This window comes from Haplochromis burtoni, unplaced genomic scaffold (genome assembly GCF_018398535.1).
Source record: "Haplochromis burtoni strain Fernald_Lab_line unplaced genomic scaffold, NCSU_Asbu1 Contig_1747, whole genome shotgun sequence".
Taxonomy (NCBI): Eukaryota; Metazoa; Chordata; class Actinopteri; order Cichliformes; family Cichlidae; genus Haplochromis; species Haplochromis burtoni.
In genome coordinates, this window is record NW_024584108.1 from 1 (window position 1) to 14,269 (window position 14,269).

The following is a 14,269-nucleotide window of genomic DNA, read 5'->3' on the forward strand; positions in this document are numbered from 1 at the left end:
ATCAACAGGTCTGGATGCATCTCATTAAATACACGATCCACAGCCTCATCACAAGCTCTCAGTCTGCCTTCATAACTGCTGCCTAACAAGGCTTCATGACTTTAGACTTTGTTTTACGATGGCTTACTGTGCTTTTTCTTATTATCTTTAATATATTTTCTGCTACAGTGATTGAAGACTATATTAAACATGGCCCAAATTATCCCTGCAATCAATCTGAGTCTGAAAACTCAATTTCTGATCACTTTTCTACTCTTCTACTCTGTATGATGTCACAAAGAAGGGATATCCCTAATATGATGATTTCAGGCTCAGGACCACTAATGCCCACTGTTCAAAACCTTCTATTTTTGAGAGCAGCCAGTAAGAAGACAGCTGGCTTTTAAAGAACATTAAAACTGACTGCTCGTTCCATTGAGGGGTTGCCTAATGGCTCGATATGAGATTATAAGGAAGGCTTCGAACACAGAAGACCAAATGTTTGAACTCCTGGAGTTGAAAATGAGGGGAAATAAATAAGAGGAGCTAATGTTGCTTTCTTTTTCTCAAGCTACATCTGTGGGTACCATTTACAAAGTTTGCAGACAGTCTGATGCATTGATCTGTACTTCTGTTTCCAGCTTCATGTGCTTATAGCAGCCGCCTGTTGTTTTGTGTAATTACCACGCTACTGAGGGGGGCCTTATCACATGATCATCCTTCCCTCTACTGTACATTCATGCATCAGATATGTGAATGAAGAACAAACATATAAAGAACTGTAAAACTCAATCAGGCTGTGTTTTGTGGGCAGGGCGCTGAGCAGTCAGCAGCTGATGCTAGCCTCTGTGATGGTGGTGGACACGCCAGGCCTGAGGAACCCACGACACTCAGCAGAGGAGAGAGGAGCCAGCTGGTCCGAGTTCTGCCACAATTACCTACAAGAGAGGCTGCTGGAGCATTACCATTCACATACGTTCACACATACACTCGAGAGATACGCTCAGGTAACTCAGTGTACAGTTACATCTTTCAAGCTGAGTGATCATCTTTTGTGAGTAATGCACACTTACACATAAAAACTCAGTTTCTAAAGCCTGAAAAGAGTATTGAGAAGATGGACGGAGCACTTTTAGGTGCTGATGAATGTAGAAAACGAGACAGGAGGATTGATGGGGACAGTTAGTGAATCAGGAAGTGCAGAGGATTAGTAAGAAGGACGTTTGGGGAAATGTGCAGAGAATAGGTTGGTCCAAATGACATACCTGTGCAGGTATAGGGATGTCTGGGAGAGAGGGCAGTGGACTTTTTGACTAGTCTGTTTAACAAAATCGTGAAGAGTGAGGGGATGCCTGGGGAGTGGAGAAGAGGTGTACTAGTACAGATTGTGAAGAACAAGACTAGTGTGCAGAGTTGTAGTAACTGCAGAGGGATAAAGTTGATGAGCCATACCATGAAGATGCAGTAAAGACTTGTTGAAGCTAGGTCAACAAGAGAGGTGATGGTCAGTGAGCAGCAGTATGACCTCATGCTGAGAAAAAACACTACAGATGTGATGTTTGCTTTGAGAGCATTGATGAAGTACAGAGGATATCAGACATGATAGAGTACCAAGAGAGGAACTGTGACAATGTGAGGAAGTCAGGAGGTACAGACAAGTATGTGAGGGTGGTCCAGGACATGTATGAGGACGGAGAGGCAGTGGTGAGGTGCCTGGTACAAGTGACAGATGGGTTCAAGGTGGCGATAGGTATCTGTGACCTATAATGTCTGCAGATGACATTAACATCTCCAGCAAGAGTAAGGAGCAGGTGGAAGAGAGCCTGAAGAGGTGGAGGTGTGCTCTGGAGAGAAGAGTAATGAAAGTCAGTTAAAGGAAGACAGAATACGTGTGTGTGAATGAGAGGGAGACAGACGGACAGGTGAAAATGCAACAAGCAGAGATACTGAAGGCAGATGAGTTTAAATATGTGAGATCAACCACCCAAAGCAACAAACAGTGCACAAGAAAGGTGAAGAGCCCAAGCAGGGTGGAATGGGTGAAGGCAAGTGTCAGGGATGTCAGAAGGATAGCAGCAAGAGCTAAATGGAAAGTTTGTAGTAGTGAGATGGTAGATGGTAGTGAGACCTGCTGTGATGTATGGTTTGCAAATGAGGTGGCAGAGCTGAAGATGTTCAGTTCATTGGAAGGGAGTGAGATGGACAGGACTAAAAATCAGGAGTTCAGATTCAGAGAGGTGAGGCTGAGATGAATGGAGCATATGCTGATGAGAGATAGTGGATATATTAGACAAAGGATGATGAAGATGGAGCTGCTAGGCAGGAGCAAAAGAGGAAGATCACAGAGAAGATCCATGGACGTAGTGAAAGAGGACATACAGAGGTTTGGTGTGATAGAGGACGCTGGGACAGGGTGAGATGGAGGCAGATGATCTGCTGAAGGTGCTTCCCAAAAGGAAGGACTTGAAAGAAGATCGATGCTGTAAAAATAATGAGTACATACAGGATAAATAAAGTTTTATGTAGACATTCATGATCCCAGGAAGATCCTAATTGCTTATAATATCCCTCTGACTTCTTTATTGAGGTCATGAGGTTGGAATTGCTGGTTTTGACTCTAACATTGAGACACCGATCAGAACGTTGAATCACATGCACTGTTTTTCAAGTTTCAAGTTTTTCAATGAATCATTCTATTGACAAAACCTTAAAGAGATTCAGTTTGATCAATAACTCATCTAAAACAATAAAGGAAAATACAGTAAATGATGACAGAAATCACATGGGCCTTTCCTTTGAAAAATTCGCAAAAAAGAAAAAAAATATTCAAATAAAATACTGTAAATGCAGGCGTTGATTACCAAGTTATTATTCTACACAGACCAAACAGCACTGTATTTAAAAATGAAAGTGCACCACTATTTTCCTACTCCGACACACAAACTGAAATCAGCTGATTGTACCAAGAGTGCAAGAACCGATAAGATGTATCGACAGGCAGGCAAACTTACTACGATTCCCATCCTTAACTGGAACAGACTCTCTGCCTTTAACAGACCCTGTCATCTTTGTTTTACTTGTTTATGTTTTAGTCTGTTATCTTGTGACCCAATTATTGTGTTTGAGAACCTGATGTCATAACTTTTGCCTCTGTTTTGCTGCCCTCTCTTGTGTACCAGTATACAGCACTGGTTCATGTTCAGCTTACAGGCAACAGCACTTACGGTCCGAGTGAGAGTTTTCATAGCCAATCCCTCTTTGGAGCTTTAAAACACAAGAAAATCAATAAAATAACAATTACACACATTAAAAAACAGAATTGCAGACCAGAAGAGATCTGTTTCTCACATGTGCAAGTGGCCAGAATGGGATTCACACACAGCAATTTTAAAATGTCAGCCACACTGGAATGTGTCCAGGATCTTTTCTGCTCAGCCTTTACTAACACCAGCTTTAACAAAAGAGTACCAGTTTTACCCCCTGAACTTAAGCCCTAACTGGTTTTCACTGAGTATGCTAATATCTTTGGGATATCTTCACAGTCGTGATGCATGTCTGTCAAAGATGAAAGATTAACAAAAGAGGCAATTTCACTGAGATTAAACCAATACAATTGTTAGATCTACAACAAATATGTTCCGATTTGATGAAAATGAAACACAAAAATGAGTTAAACCGATTATTACTGAGTGAGAAAAGTACATAGGTGAGAAAAATACATTTGCCGGAACGACTTTATGTTTTGTCTGCTGCAGGAGAAGATCCACGTGGAGTTTGAATGTCCAGAGACCAGCCCGGCCGAGGTGGTCTCTGCCATTGACCAGCCACCTCCACAGGTACGCAGCAATGTGACGTAAAAAAGACGTAAATGTGAGCATGAGGATAACAGCCATGACATCTTACCAGGAGTTTGATGTTTCCAACTTTACGCAGGAATCTTAAAGTTGTCTCATTTAAATTTCTGACGTATAATGTTATATGATAATAGCTCTAGAGACTCCAGAAATAACTTCTGTCTTGAACGCATGAGACTACGAGGCTTGTGAGACTTCTAGTTTTACCTAAAATCATCCCCTGCCCTGCTGCAACAACCCAAATAACAGTTTATCAAAAGTTGACAAACTTGTCTGAGTTGGGTTCGATTATTAACAGAGGGAATAGTTTCACCAGCAGCACCTACAACTGGAGGTTATGTAGCCTGAGAGGCGCACCAATACTTTTCCTCCTTGTCATTATTATTACAGTCTGTCCTTACTACTCCCCTTAAAAGAAGCCAGAAGAACAGTGCTCGTTTGCCAGCATTTATCTTGTTCAAGAAATTACATGTACTGTGACTTTTAGCATAAAAATGTTTTTCTACTTCACTTTTCATTGTATCCTCCATCTGACCAATAGAAAATCATCATGCTTTAACCCAATGTATGCTTGAAAAGTACGTGTGTGTGTGTGTGTTTGTTTCAGGTCCGCGCAGCAGATGAAGACCGCAGAGGTCTTTTATGGGTTCTGGATGAGGAGATGGTGACGCCAGCCTCTTGTGAAAACAGGGCCGTGGAAAGAGTGTGCCAGTATTACAGCAACATGGGTAAAAAATACACTGCTAGTGAAAACTTGAGCGCCATATAACTCAAAGAGGATGAATTAATTGTGTTTGTTTGTCCTTGCAGTGCGACAGTGTGAGCAGCTGCTGCAGTGTGAGGTGAAGCACCTGATGGGGTCTGATCCTGTCCGATACGATCTGGCTGGATGGTTCAGCCTCATCCAGAACAACCCATCTGCTCTGAACACCATCTGTCTGCTCCAAAACTCCACTGTGTAAGTCAGAGGCCTGGGGGCTGCCCCACAAGGATGCCGTGTCTAAATGAATATCTTCTAGTAGGCTCCAGTTGGCAAATGGCCCTGGGAAAATATTTTACTAAAAGAGTGGTGAAAGCCTTTCAAACAGTTAAAGGGTGTGTTAGATGTCATTAAATGGTCAAAACTCTGTATATCCAACTAAAACTAATTAGTGTGACCCTGTAAAAGGAACAGGTTTCCTTTCCTCTTTCAGAAGCTACTGTCTCCTTTTAATATTGGTGTTTAAACTGAACATATGCACATAGTTGTACTGTGTTTAAATTAGATTAAACTGAGATAAGAAAAGTTTTTATTAACCTTAGGGAAACAAATTCAGGTGTTTTAAGATAAGATAAGATAACCTTTATTAGTCCCACACGTGGGAAATTTGTTTTGTCACAGCAGGAAGTGGACAGTGCAAAAGTTATGACACAAAAATTAGAATACAATAAGAATAAATACAGTACACAGCTGTACAGAATAGAATAAAATAATATACTATATACAGTAGAATAAAATAGAATAAAAATATACAATAAGATAAAAATAGAATACGAATGCTATATACAACTGAGTAAAAATACAACGATGCCAGAAAAGATTATTGCACTTAGTGTTATTGCACTTAGTGTTATTGCACATGTGTGGATGTGTGTGTTTGTTCAGTTAAAGTCTGAACAAACTTTGGCAGCAGGGAAGAAAGAAAATCTAGAGAAGGGGAATGTTTTTAATAACTTCTCCATCTGGACACTTTCTTGCTAAGAAACCATTTTAAAAAGTAGCAGTGAGCACAGATATTCATCTCAGGAAGCATGAAGCACTGCTCCAGGACTTTGGGAATTCCTTGCCCAGAAAGTTTTTATATGACTTCATGGAACAGACTGCCCATATACCATTGATGAAGTAATTAACAACTGTTAATTAGTAGGTATGAACAAGTGTGGTTCATCCATGCATGATTCATTTACTCACAGCACATACCAGCTACACACTTGTAGTGATGTTAAAAACATGTTTTTGACATCCTGTGATAGCTAGGTTCTGTCTCTGCCCTCCCCAGAGGGGTTGTGAAAGCCATGTTCACCCCAAGAATTTCTCTGCCCCCCCTGTGTCGGGCTCTGGGGGGACTAGAGGGTGGCAGCCAGCGCTCTTTGCAGAGGAATGGCACCATCAGGAAGACATTCAGTGGGGGAATGGCAGCGATACGCAGACACTCTCAGTGTATTGCAGTAAAACTCCAGGCAGTAAGTTTCCAGAGCATTCACTGTCAAATCCTCATCTATTTCTGTAGTGTAACTGGATTCCTTCCCTCTTTGCTGCTTTTCCCACCATGCAGGATGCTCTTATCAATCTGATCCGTCGAGCCAGGCCAGTGTTTCTGCAGTGTGTCAGTGCAAAGACTGACAATGGAAGTTTTGACATCCCAGCCCTCAGGGTGCAACTGCACTCCACACAGATCCTGTCAGCTCTGCAGCTATACCGCATAGGTATGCATGCTCATGCATTAATATTTCAAGCTGTAACACTGTGTGTAAACCAAGTACAAAGCTATTAGTGACCATTCTAGGGTTAGGGTTATTGTTCTGTTGTACATGTTTAAAAGGCAAATATTCTGCAAGTAAAATATGCTAATTTTCAGAGTAAGTCACATCTATTATTTGGAATCTATGACACCCAACATATACATTAATGGCAAAACAACTAGCAGCTTGGTATTCCGATATCTGGAAGAAACAACTCCTATCACAACTAGAGACTGACAAGGTGAACACAAAACATGACATCACGTCAGGGGGGAGAAGTCATTATCCCCACACAACTGTTGTTCTTGGGGCTTGGTACCCAAGAACAACAGGTGCGTTGAAGGTGTTGAGTGCGAGAGTGACTGACCTGAGAGATAGGATCATAGCTGAGAGAGAGAGTAAAACTTGAAGGATCAAGACCCCCCGAGTGGGTTTTTTTTCACACACAGAGACACACACACACATATCTGTATATATATATATATATATATATATATATGTTCTTGCCCTTTTTCCAAATATTCCTGATGCAAATTAAAAAATCAATCTGTGGCCATGTTTGTCTGCAGGTTATTCAGAGCACATGACTCTGGGGGATTTCAGGTGTCATTTCCAGGCTCTCGCTCCTTCAGTCATGAAACGTTACGCTTCAGTGTTTGTCAGCCACGATGAGAGAAAGGTCAGATGGCACATGGCAGCAGCTCCCTTTCTTGTTCAGCATCATGTCATGTAAACACCTTTTTTGTGTTTGCTTATGTGTCAGGCAGTGGAAGAGCTGCTGGTTGAATTGGATGTGGATAAAAAGAGCATCCTCGTGGGTGCCAGCCGGGTAAGAACATGTTTGTACTCGAACAGCTGAATTTATTTCGTGCTGATATGGCTCATACATTTTTTTCCCCCGTTGTGCGTTAGGTGTTTATGAAGCGAGGTGTGTTGTGCTATCTGGAGCAGCAGAGGGAGAAGCAGGTCACTGGTTGGCTGGTCCACCTACAGGCTGCCTGTTTGGGACATCTTGCCCGTCAGAAATATCGCAAACTCAAGGTACTTATGTCTCTGTGAGCTTGCCTTCTGCACTGCTGACTGGGAATTGATGGAATTGATACGAATTTCTCATTGGCTCCCCTTTGAGTGTCACCACAATCGCTAAAGAGCATATCAAAGAAATTACACAAAACCTCTGCTGGGCTTGGGTTGGCATTCACTCAGCTTTAATATCATTCTGGGCTCTTGGCTAGCTTAGTGTTAGTATGCTGTCTGCGCATGTTAGCACTTAGCAACATGGCCTGGCCTGCATTTGTATAGCGCTTTACTCAGTCTCTAAGGACCCCAAAGCGCTTATAGCGCAAACATAATGTGTCTGTTTCTGTCCTGGATGCAGTTTGAACATTGCACGCTTGTCCCTTTGTGCAATATAAATAAAAGTAATGTCCTTATCCACGGTGTAGACTGCGGCACTATTTTCTTCCTCCGACTCATGAACTTAAATCAACTGATTGTAGTGCGAGCGCAAGAACCAAAAAGTGGGATCAATAAGCTGACTAACAATTCCGAAGAACTGGGCTACTGTTCTCTATAAGAACAGGTTCTCGATTCCTACTACTGACTAATCGAACCGCCAAATTTCCAATTGGTAGCCATAAGTGCCCAGTGAGATATTTTTAATATATACATGAACACAAACAGGAGCTTTGACTTTACCAGAAGAAAATTGTACATCATGTATTTTAAATGCAGCTGTTAGCATTTCCTTTAACTTTACAACTTTTGTTTCTTTTTGAGAGTTGTTGTTTTCAAACTTTTTGTGGTGCCTTTTTTGCACTTTCTTTTTGTGTTTTTTCTTTTCATAGGTTGTACTTTTTTGTGGTCATTTTGCATCTATGTAGCGGTGTTATGCTTTGCATGGTGGTTTTAGATGGGAGTTGTTTATTTGTTTTCTTTGCTCTTCTTGTGTAAATTTTTTTTTAATCTCTCTTGGTGTTTTTTCCTTTTTTGGTAGGTGTTTGAGTGTCTTGTCGGTCATTTTGCATTACTGGAAGTGTTTTATGATTTGTGTGGTTGTTTTGCATCTCCTTGTCATCACTTTGAGTCTCTTTGTGTCTGCTTTATCTTTTACAGTTTTTATGTGTTTCTTTTTTTATGGATGCTTTGCACTCCTTGACCTTTGACCTTAGCAAGTAATCATACATTTTCACTAGTTATTGCATAAATTATTGTACTAGTATAATAGTATTTCAGTTTAAGGTAATATCACTTTAAAATGAATGTGTTGGTTCAGGTCTCAATGAAACTTTTTTATTTTTATCTTTTTACATTTTGTTGCAATGGCATTTAATGGTTTTATCTGTCGCTTTAAAAGGAGACTGAGCTCAGCTGTAGGTTAAACTCACACATTGTGTGTGTGTGTGTGTGTGTGTGTGTGTGTGTGTGTGTGTGTGTGTGTGCGTGCGTGCGTGTGCGTGTGCCCGTCTGTCTCCAGGTGCAGCAGATGGCAGTGAGTTGTCTGCAGAGGAACCTTCGGGCTCTCAGGGTCGTGTCCAAGTGGAGTTGGTGGAAACTTTTCTGCAGTGTGCGTCCTCTCCTTGATGTCAACATGGATAATGAGAGGCTCAGGGCCAAAGAGGTACATGATCACAATTATCAGAAGGTGTTCAAACACTTTGTGAAAAAATGTATTTGCTTTTTTGCAGAGATTTAGATGAAACGAATGAAGACTGAGTGATTGATTTTCTTGCTCAATGTCTCCAAATTAAGGCAAACGTATACATGTGTATTTTAGTAATATGTTTCTTAAATGTGTATATATGTATTAGCATTAATCTTTTAGCTTTAGGAGTTAAATGGACAAATACAAAAGCATCTTAATCTGGTAAATAGCTTACAAATCTTAGAATATCAACTTATTAACATTGCAAAGTACAATAGTTTTCGCTGTAAACTCTCTAGCCCATTCTTATCAGGGAAAGACAGAGGGTTAGATAATGCGTTTGTTGGAAGGTAGCAAAGCATTTTTTGGCAACATTCAGATGACACTGTAATGCACAAAGTGACAAATGTCTTCATGTATTGAATATCCTATACACTGTATCGGTGCTTCACTAAATGTTCGCAGAATACCACAAGGTGGAAACTATGTGGGACTCTTACAAGGCAATGTCCTTAACACCACTGTGGATGTGCTTAGAGCTGTGTTAATGTGTTATTGTATTTTTTCTTATACGTTAGTCTTATTTAACTGTAATGCAATGAAATGGCAAGTGAGCAGAAAGTATTGTGCAAAAATCTTGCCTCACTATTAATTATTTTATATTTTGATAGGAAAAAAAAGGGGAAGGAGTGCACCAATGTATTGAAACATGTGCAAACATACATTGAAATATAGTATATGAGACCAAAACAATGTTTTTGAGAACATTAAGAGAAGATTACACAAGGTAAAGTCATGTCCTGCTCTGTGTGGGTGAATCGACTTTTCCCAGCAATTTCCAGGACTGATCAGTAGGTGGTGCTTTTTGCCATGTCGGACTTTTGTCTTCATCGTCACTGCCCAGGAGCAGATTATATTTTCAGCATAAAGTGCCATGACCATTTGGCCTAGTAAAAGGTACACACCACTGTGAGAGTAAAGTGAAATATCCAGGGTCTGTACAGACTGTATGTAATGATGAACATTGCCACTTTGGAGTCACTGGTTAGTGAAGTCCTCTTATGAAGCCTCAAGCGAATGGTGGTTATGATTGAGAAACTGCAACACTCATAGGCTGGTTGATTATTCCAGTCTTATAAATGTGTACATTTAGTAATTTTACATAAACTGCCTAGCCGTGCCTCAAGGCTCAGTAAACATAATTACATCTTTTCGTTGTGAGCAAAAGTTGCTGTGGGTTCTCTCTTAGTTAGAATAGACACAACAATTTATAACTCGAGCTTCTATTGCTATAATCGTTGACTTAAACGTACATGCCTGTGGTTTTAATTTCATGCAAAGTAATTAAGCAGTCCATCTTAAATGACAAAGTACCAACGCTGTCTGAATTGTTTTTGAAGCTATATTTTTGTGCACTCGAGACAAGAAGAACAATTATAAGGCTGCGTAGTGTTCATAATGGAAGTTCAGTGAGCTGTAGCAGTGCCAGCATCTAATAGGTGGATTTTGGTTTCAGTGAACGAGTGTACAGTGATAATAATCACAATGATGTTTCAGTCACAGTGAGTTTTCTATTTTGCCATTTTTGTCAGGATGAAATATCAGTTCTGAGACGACGCCTAGAGAAATCAGAGAAGGAGAGAAATGAGCTGAGGCAGACTCGCAGAGTATAAAAGTGGAGGACCAAGGTTTACTTCTCCCAGCACCCTACACACACACATCACACACACACACACACACACACACCTCACACACACTCACACACACTCCACACACACACAACACAACACACACACACATCACACAAACAAACTCATGTTGTGATCTATGTGCAGGTTACAGCTGTGACATCTGAACTGAGTGATGAGCGTTTCCGCGGCGATGCCGTGGGCCAGGCTCTGGATGTGGAGAGGGCAGAGAGACTTCGACTCAGCAGGGAGAACAAAGACCTGCAGGTAAGACAAAAAAATCCTGTTACTTGTTACTCAGTTTACAAGTCCTGTTACTTACCTCGGTACTTTTTTTAACTATAGGCTCGCCTAGATCAGTGTAAAGTGACCATGGAGACCCTGGAGAAGCAGCTGGAGGAGGAGAAGCAGAAAGCTCAGGCTAAGGAGAGTCAGAGAGGAGCAGTGACAGGTAAAGAGTTGTCCATGTAGGATTTAGAATAAATTTTACAAATCCTACCATGTGAATTCATGGATTTTTTTTTTCACATTCTGTCTCTCACAGTTGAAGTGTACCTCTGGTGCAAATTACTGACCTCTGTCATCATTTTAAGTGGGGGAACTTGCACAATCGGTGGCTGACTAAATACTTTTTTGCCCCACTGTATAGTAGAAAGGAGTTTGAGTGTTCATATTGACTATTCATAAATATCTTATTTTATCACACATGAAATCTAGTGTTAAAATAGAGAAATGTCACAACGTATAAAGTGACTCCAACGAAGTCATATCCATTCCTCCACATCTTGCAGAAACTGAACTGGTCATGCAGCTGGAGTGCTGCCAGACAGAGATGGAATTTGTTTGCAGACGACTGAAACAGACAGAGGAAAAACTTGAGACAGAAAGACAAACTCGACAAGAGCTCGATGCCAAGGTGAGACAGGATGCTGAAAGGTGAACAGAGCACTGATGGGTGATTAGTTTCTGAAGTTACTTATTATTACTAAAGTTATGATTTGTAATGTTACTCTGTTTTTGTGAAGGTGGCGACATTGCAGGCCCAGCTGGAGCAGTCCAGGAGGAGTGTGACAGAGGTGAAACGTCACTGTCGTCATTTGACCTCTGACCTTCAGGATGCCCGGGTCCTTACTGACAGTCTGCAGAGCCGCATGCATGAACTGGACCGCAAGCAGAGAAGGTTTGTTTTAACCCCACGCTGTATAACTTTCTTTCATATCAGCTAAGATTATGATTGGTCATGTCAATATGCAGCTGTGTATCTTTGTGTTTTTCTGCATTTCTGGTATAATCCTTAGTTTTATCTTGTGTCGTGTGTTTCTGAATGTCGGTTCCTTCGAGTGCCTGTGTGGAATTATTTGTCTGAGTTTATTTACTACTACTACTATTACTAATAATAATTATATCTTCCAAGAAAATATTTTCCTCTGACCCTCTGATATTATTGTTATTGTTTTATTTTCTTCTGTTGGAAAAAACGTCTAGCTTTCCCCCCTTTTTCTTTAATATTCTAGGGAGATTTAACTATGAATCAAGACTTTTACTCTTTTCTGCTGCTGAAATTGCAACTACTAGAACACAGAACACCCCCCTGTTCAATTAATAAAGTTAATTTCACTTTTCCCGCCATCAAACAAATGAGATGTGTCAAAAAGCGATACACAAAAATTGTCGATATATACTTCTTTACAAATATGCTGATATGTTGTTTGTATGTGTTCATACAGGTTTGATAACAAGCTGACTCAGGCTCTGGAGGAAGCTGAGTGTGAGCGAGAGCAGAAGGACAAAGCCTTTCAGGAAAACACAGCGCTGGGAGCTGAAATATACAAATTGCGCTGCAGCCAACAGGTGGGTTGGCTTCCGTGTTGACTGTGTGTAGATTTTTATATGAACTGATTAAAAGATTTCTGCTATTTCACAGTAATGTCATGTAATGATGTGTTTGTGGTTACTTCAGTAATTGTGCAGATGCCAAAAGCATCAAACCTCAAATGTACCATTTTAAAAAGCTTAACAACATTAAAAATCATAATGATTTGGTCTTTGTCGCCCCTTTTATACAGCTCTAAAATCCAATTAAGCTTTTTAATAACTCACCTGACTGGATAGCCTCTAAAACCGACCTCTGGACTGTGTTGTTTGTGACTTAACAAACAACACAAAGCAACATTAAAATATAATGGCATCAGCTGTGCTTACACCGAAGATTCAAAATACACAAACAGATGGTGATGCCACTTTTGTTGCATACATCTGTAGACTCTATGTAATATTAAATAGTCTTCAGAATTATTCAGTGGATTTACATGTGATTTTATGGAGTAGTATCCAAAAGTTTGATTCAACAGGTTAACCTGGAAGAGAGTCTCAAATGTAATGTGGAAATGACAACTGTCACATGCAATTCATGATAGGCTGTTGCTCTGATCAAATCAAACAGACCATACTTTAGGTTGATGACTCTGAGACAGCTATGTTACAGGAACTGTGTGGAGTTAACATCACATCTGAACCAAAATGTTGATCCTGGACACTACATGAGTATAGAATGAAGGCTGACCTGCTGCTGAGGAAACAATTAGCTTGTCATGTATATGTCTGTCTTCATTATGAACATGTAAAGAACAAATGATTAAGGATAAAGTTACAAAGCATCTGACTCTCACTTTCAGGGTGATATCACTATGCTGTGGCAAAGAAAAGTTACATCGGTCCCAAAAGTTAGAAATAGTTTAGTTTAGTTGGTTTAGCAGCATTTTGATTTTTTTTCGTGTTTGTGTTCCTACATGATATTGTGTTCTGGATCATATCCCAAATTGCAAAACCTACCAAACCTCCTTGAGCTAGCTCATGCTGACTAACCTGTGCCAACTTCCAAGATGCTGCACTGACCAGTGGACAAAGATGAAATCTGTAAAGGAGCATGAGAATGAAATGTCTTAAAGTGAGAAACTCCAGTGTTGTGTGGATGTGTGCAGGAAAGCCAGGCAGAGGTTAGCCGTCTGCAGAAGCAGAAGGAGGACCTGTGTGCTCAGATCCGTGACCTCAGCCTACCTGTTGACCTTGCCTCAGAGTCACTGCCTGCCCTCAAGAAGCAGCTTCGCCTCCTGGAGAGCCAGGTCAATGAGAAAGCAGAGGAAATCACCAAGCTCACTGCCAAAATACAGCAGCAGCAACAGGTGATACAGCACACACAGAATATATTGCTGTCCCTGCTGCTTCTTCCCTCACCATTGTCTTTGTCCGTGTCCTTTAGATCCACATGCGGTTTGAGATAGAGGTGGAAAGGATGAAGCAGATCCATCAAAAGGAGTTGGAAGATAAAGATGAGGAGTTAGAGGATGTCCACAAGTCCTCTCAGAGACGAGTGGGTTTAACAAATACACTTACAAACTGACTGTTTCACAACCAATCATTTTAACATACAGTGGGGCAAAAAAGTTTTTGTCAGCCACCGATTGTGCAAGTTCCCCCTGATTTACCAATAAATTCTTTACAAATCCTACCATGTGAATTCATGGATTTTTTTTCACATTCTGTCTCTCACAGTTGAAGTGTACCTCTGGTGCAAATTACTGACCTCTGTCATCATTTTAGGT

At 40.6% G+C, this 14,269-nt stretch overlaps 1 protein-coding gene across 1 annotated transcript in view; it reads left to right on the forward strand.

Moving 5' to 3' along the window:
* Positions 1-764: 764 nt before the first annotated feature.
* Positions 765-14,269, forward strand: part of LOC102312838 (unconventional myosin-XVIIIb-like) — a gene marked incomplete at both ends in the record, with an annotated part of 22,010 nt that continues 8,505 nt past the window's right edge. The window contains 18 exon segments of the mRNA XM_042217268.1: positions 765-986; positions 3,735-3,815; positions 4,441-4,561; positions 4,644-4,791; positions 5,873-6,056; positions 6,149-6,299; positions 6,905-7,014; positions 7,099-7,164; positions 7,248-7,376; positions 8,812-8,955; positions 10,572-10,667; positions 10,815-10,934; positions 11,013-11,118; positions 11,459-11,583; positions 11,693-11,847; positions 12,395-12,518; positions 13,649-13,849; positions 13,927-14,037. Coding sequence (XP_042073202.1) covers positions 765-986; positions 3,735-3,815; positions 4,441-4,561; positions 4,644-4,791; positions 5,873-6,056; positions 6,149-6,299; positions 6,905-7,014; positions 7,099-7,164; positions 7,248-7,376; positions 8,812-8,955; positions 10,572-10,667; positions 10,815-10,934; positions 11,013-11,118; positions 11,459-11,583; positions 11,693-11,847; positions 12,395-12,518; positions 13,649-13,849; positions 13,927-14,037 — 2,394 coding nt within the window.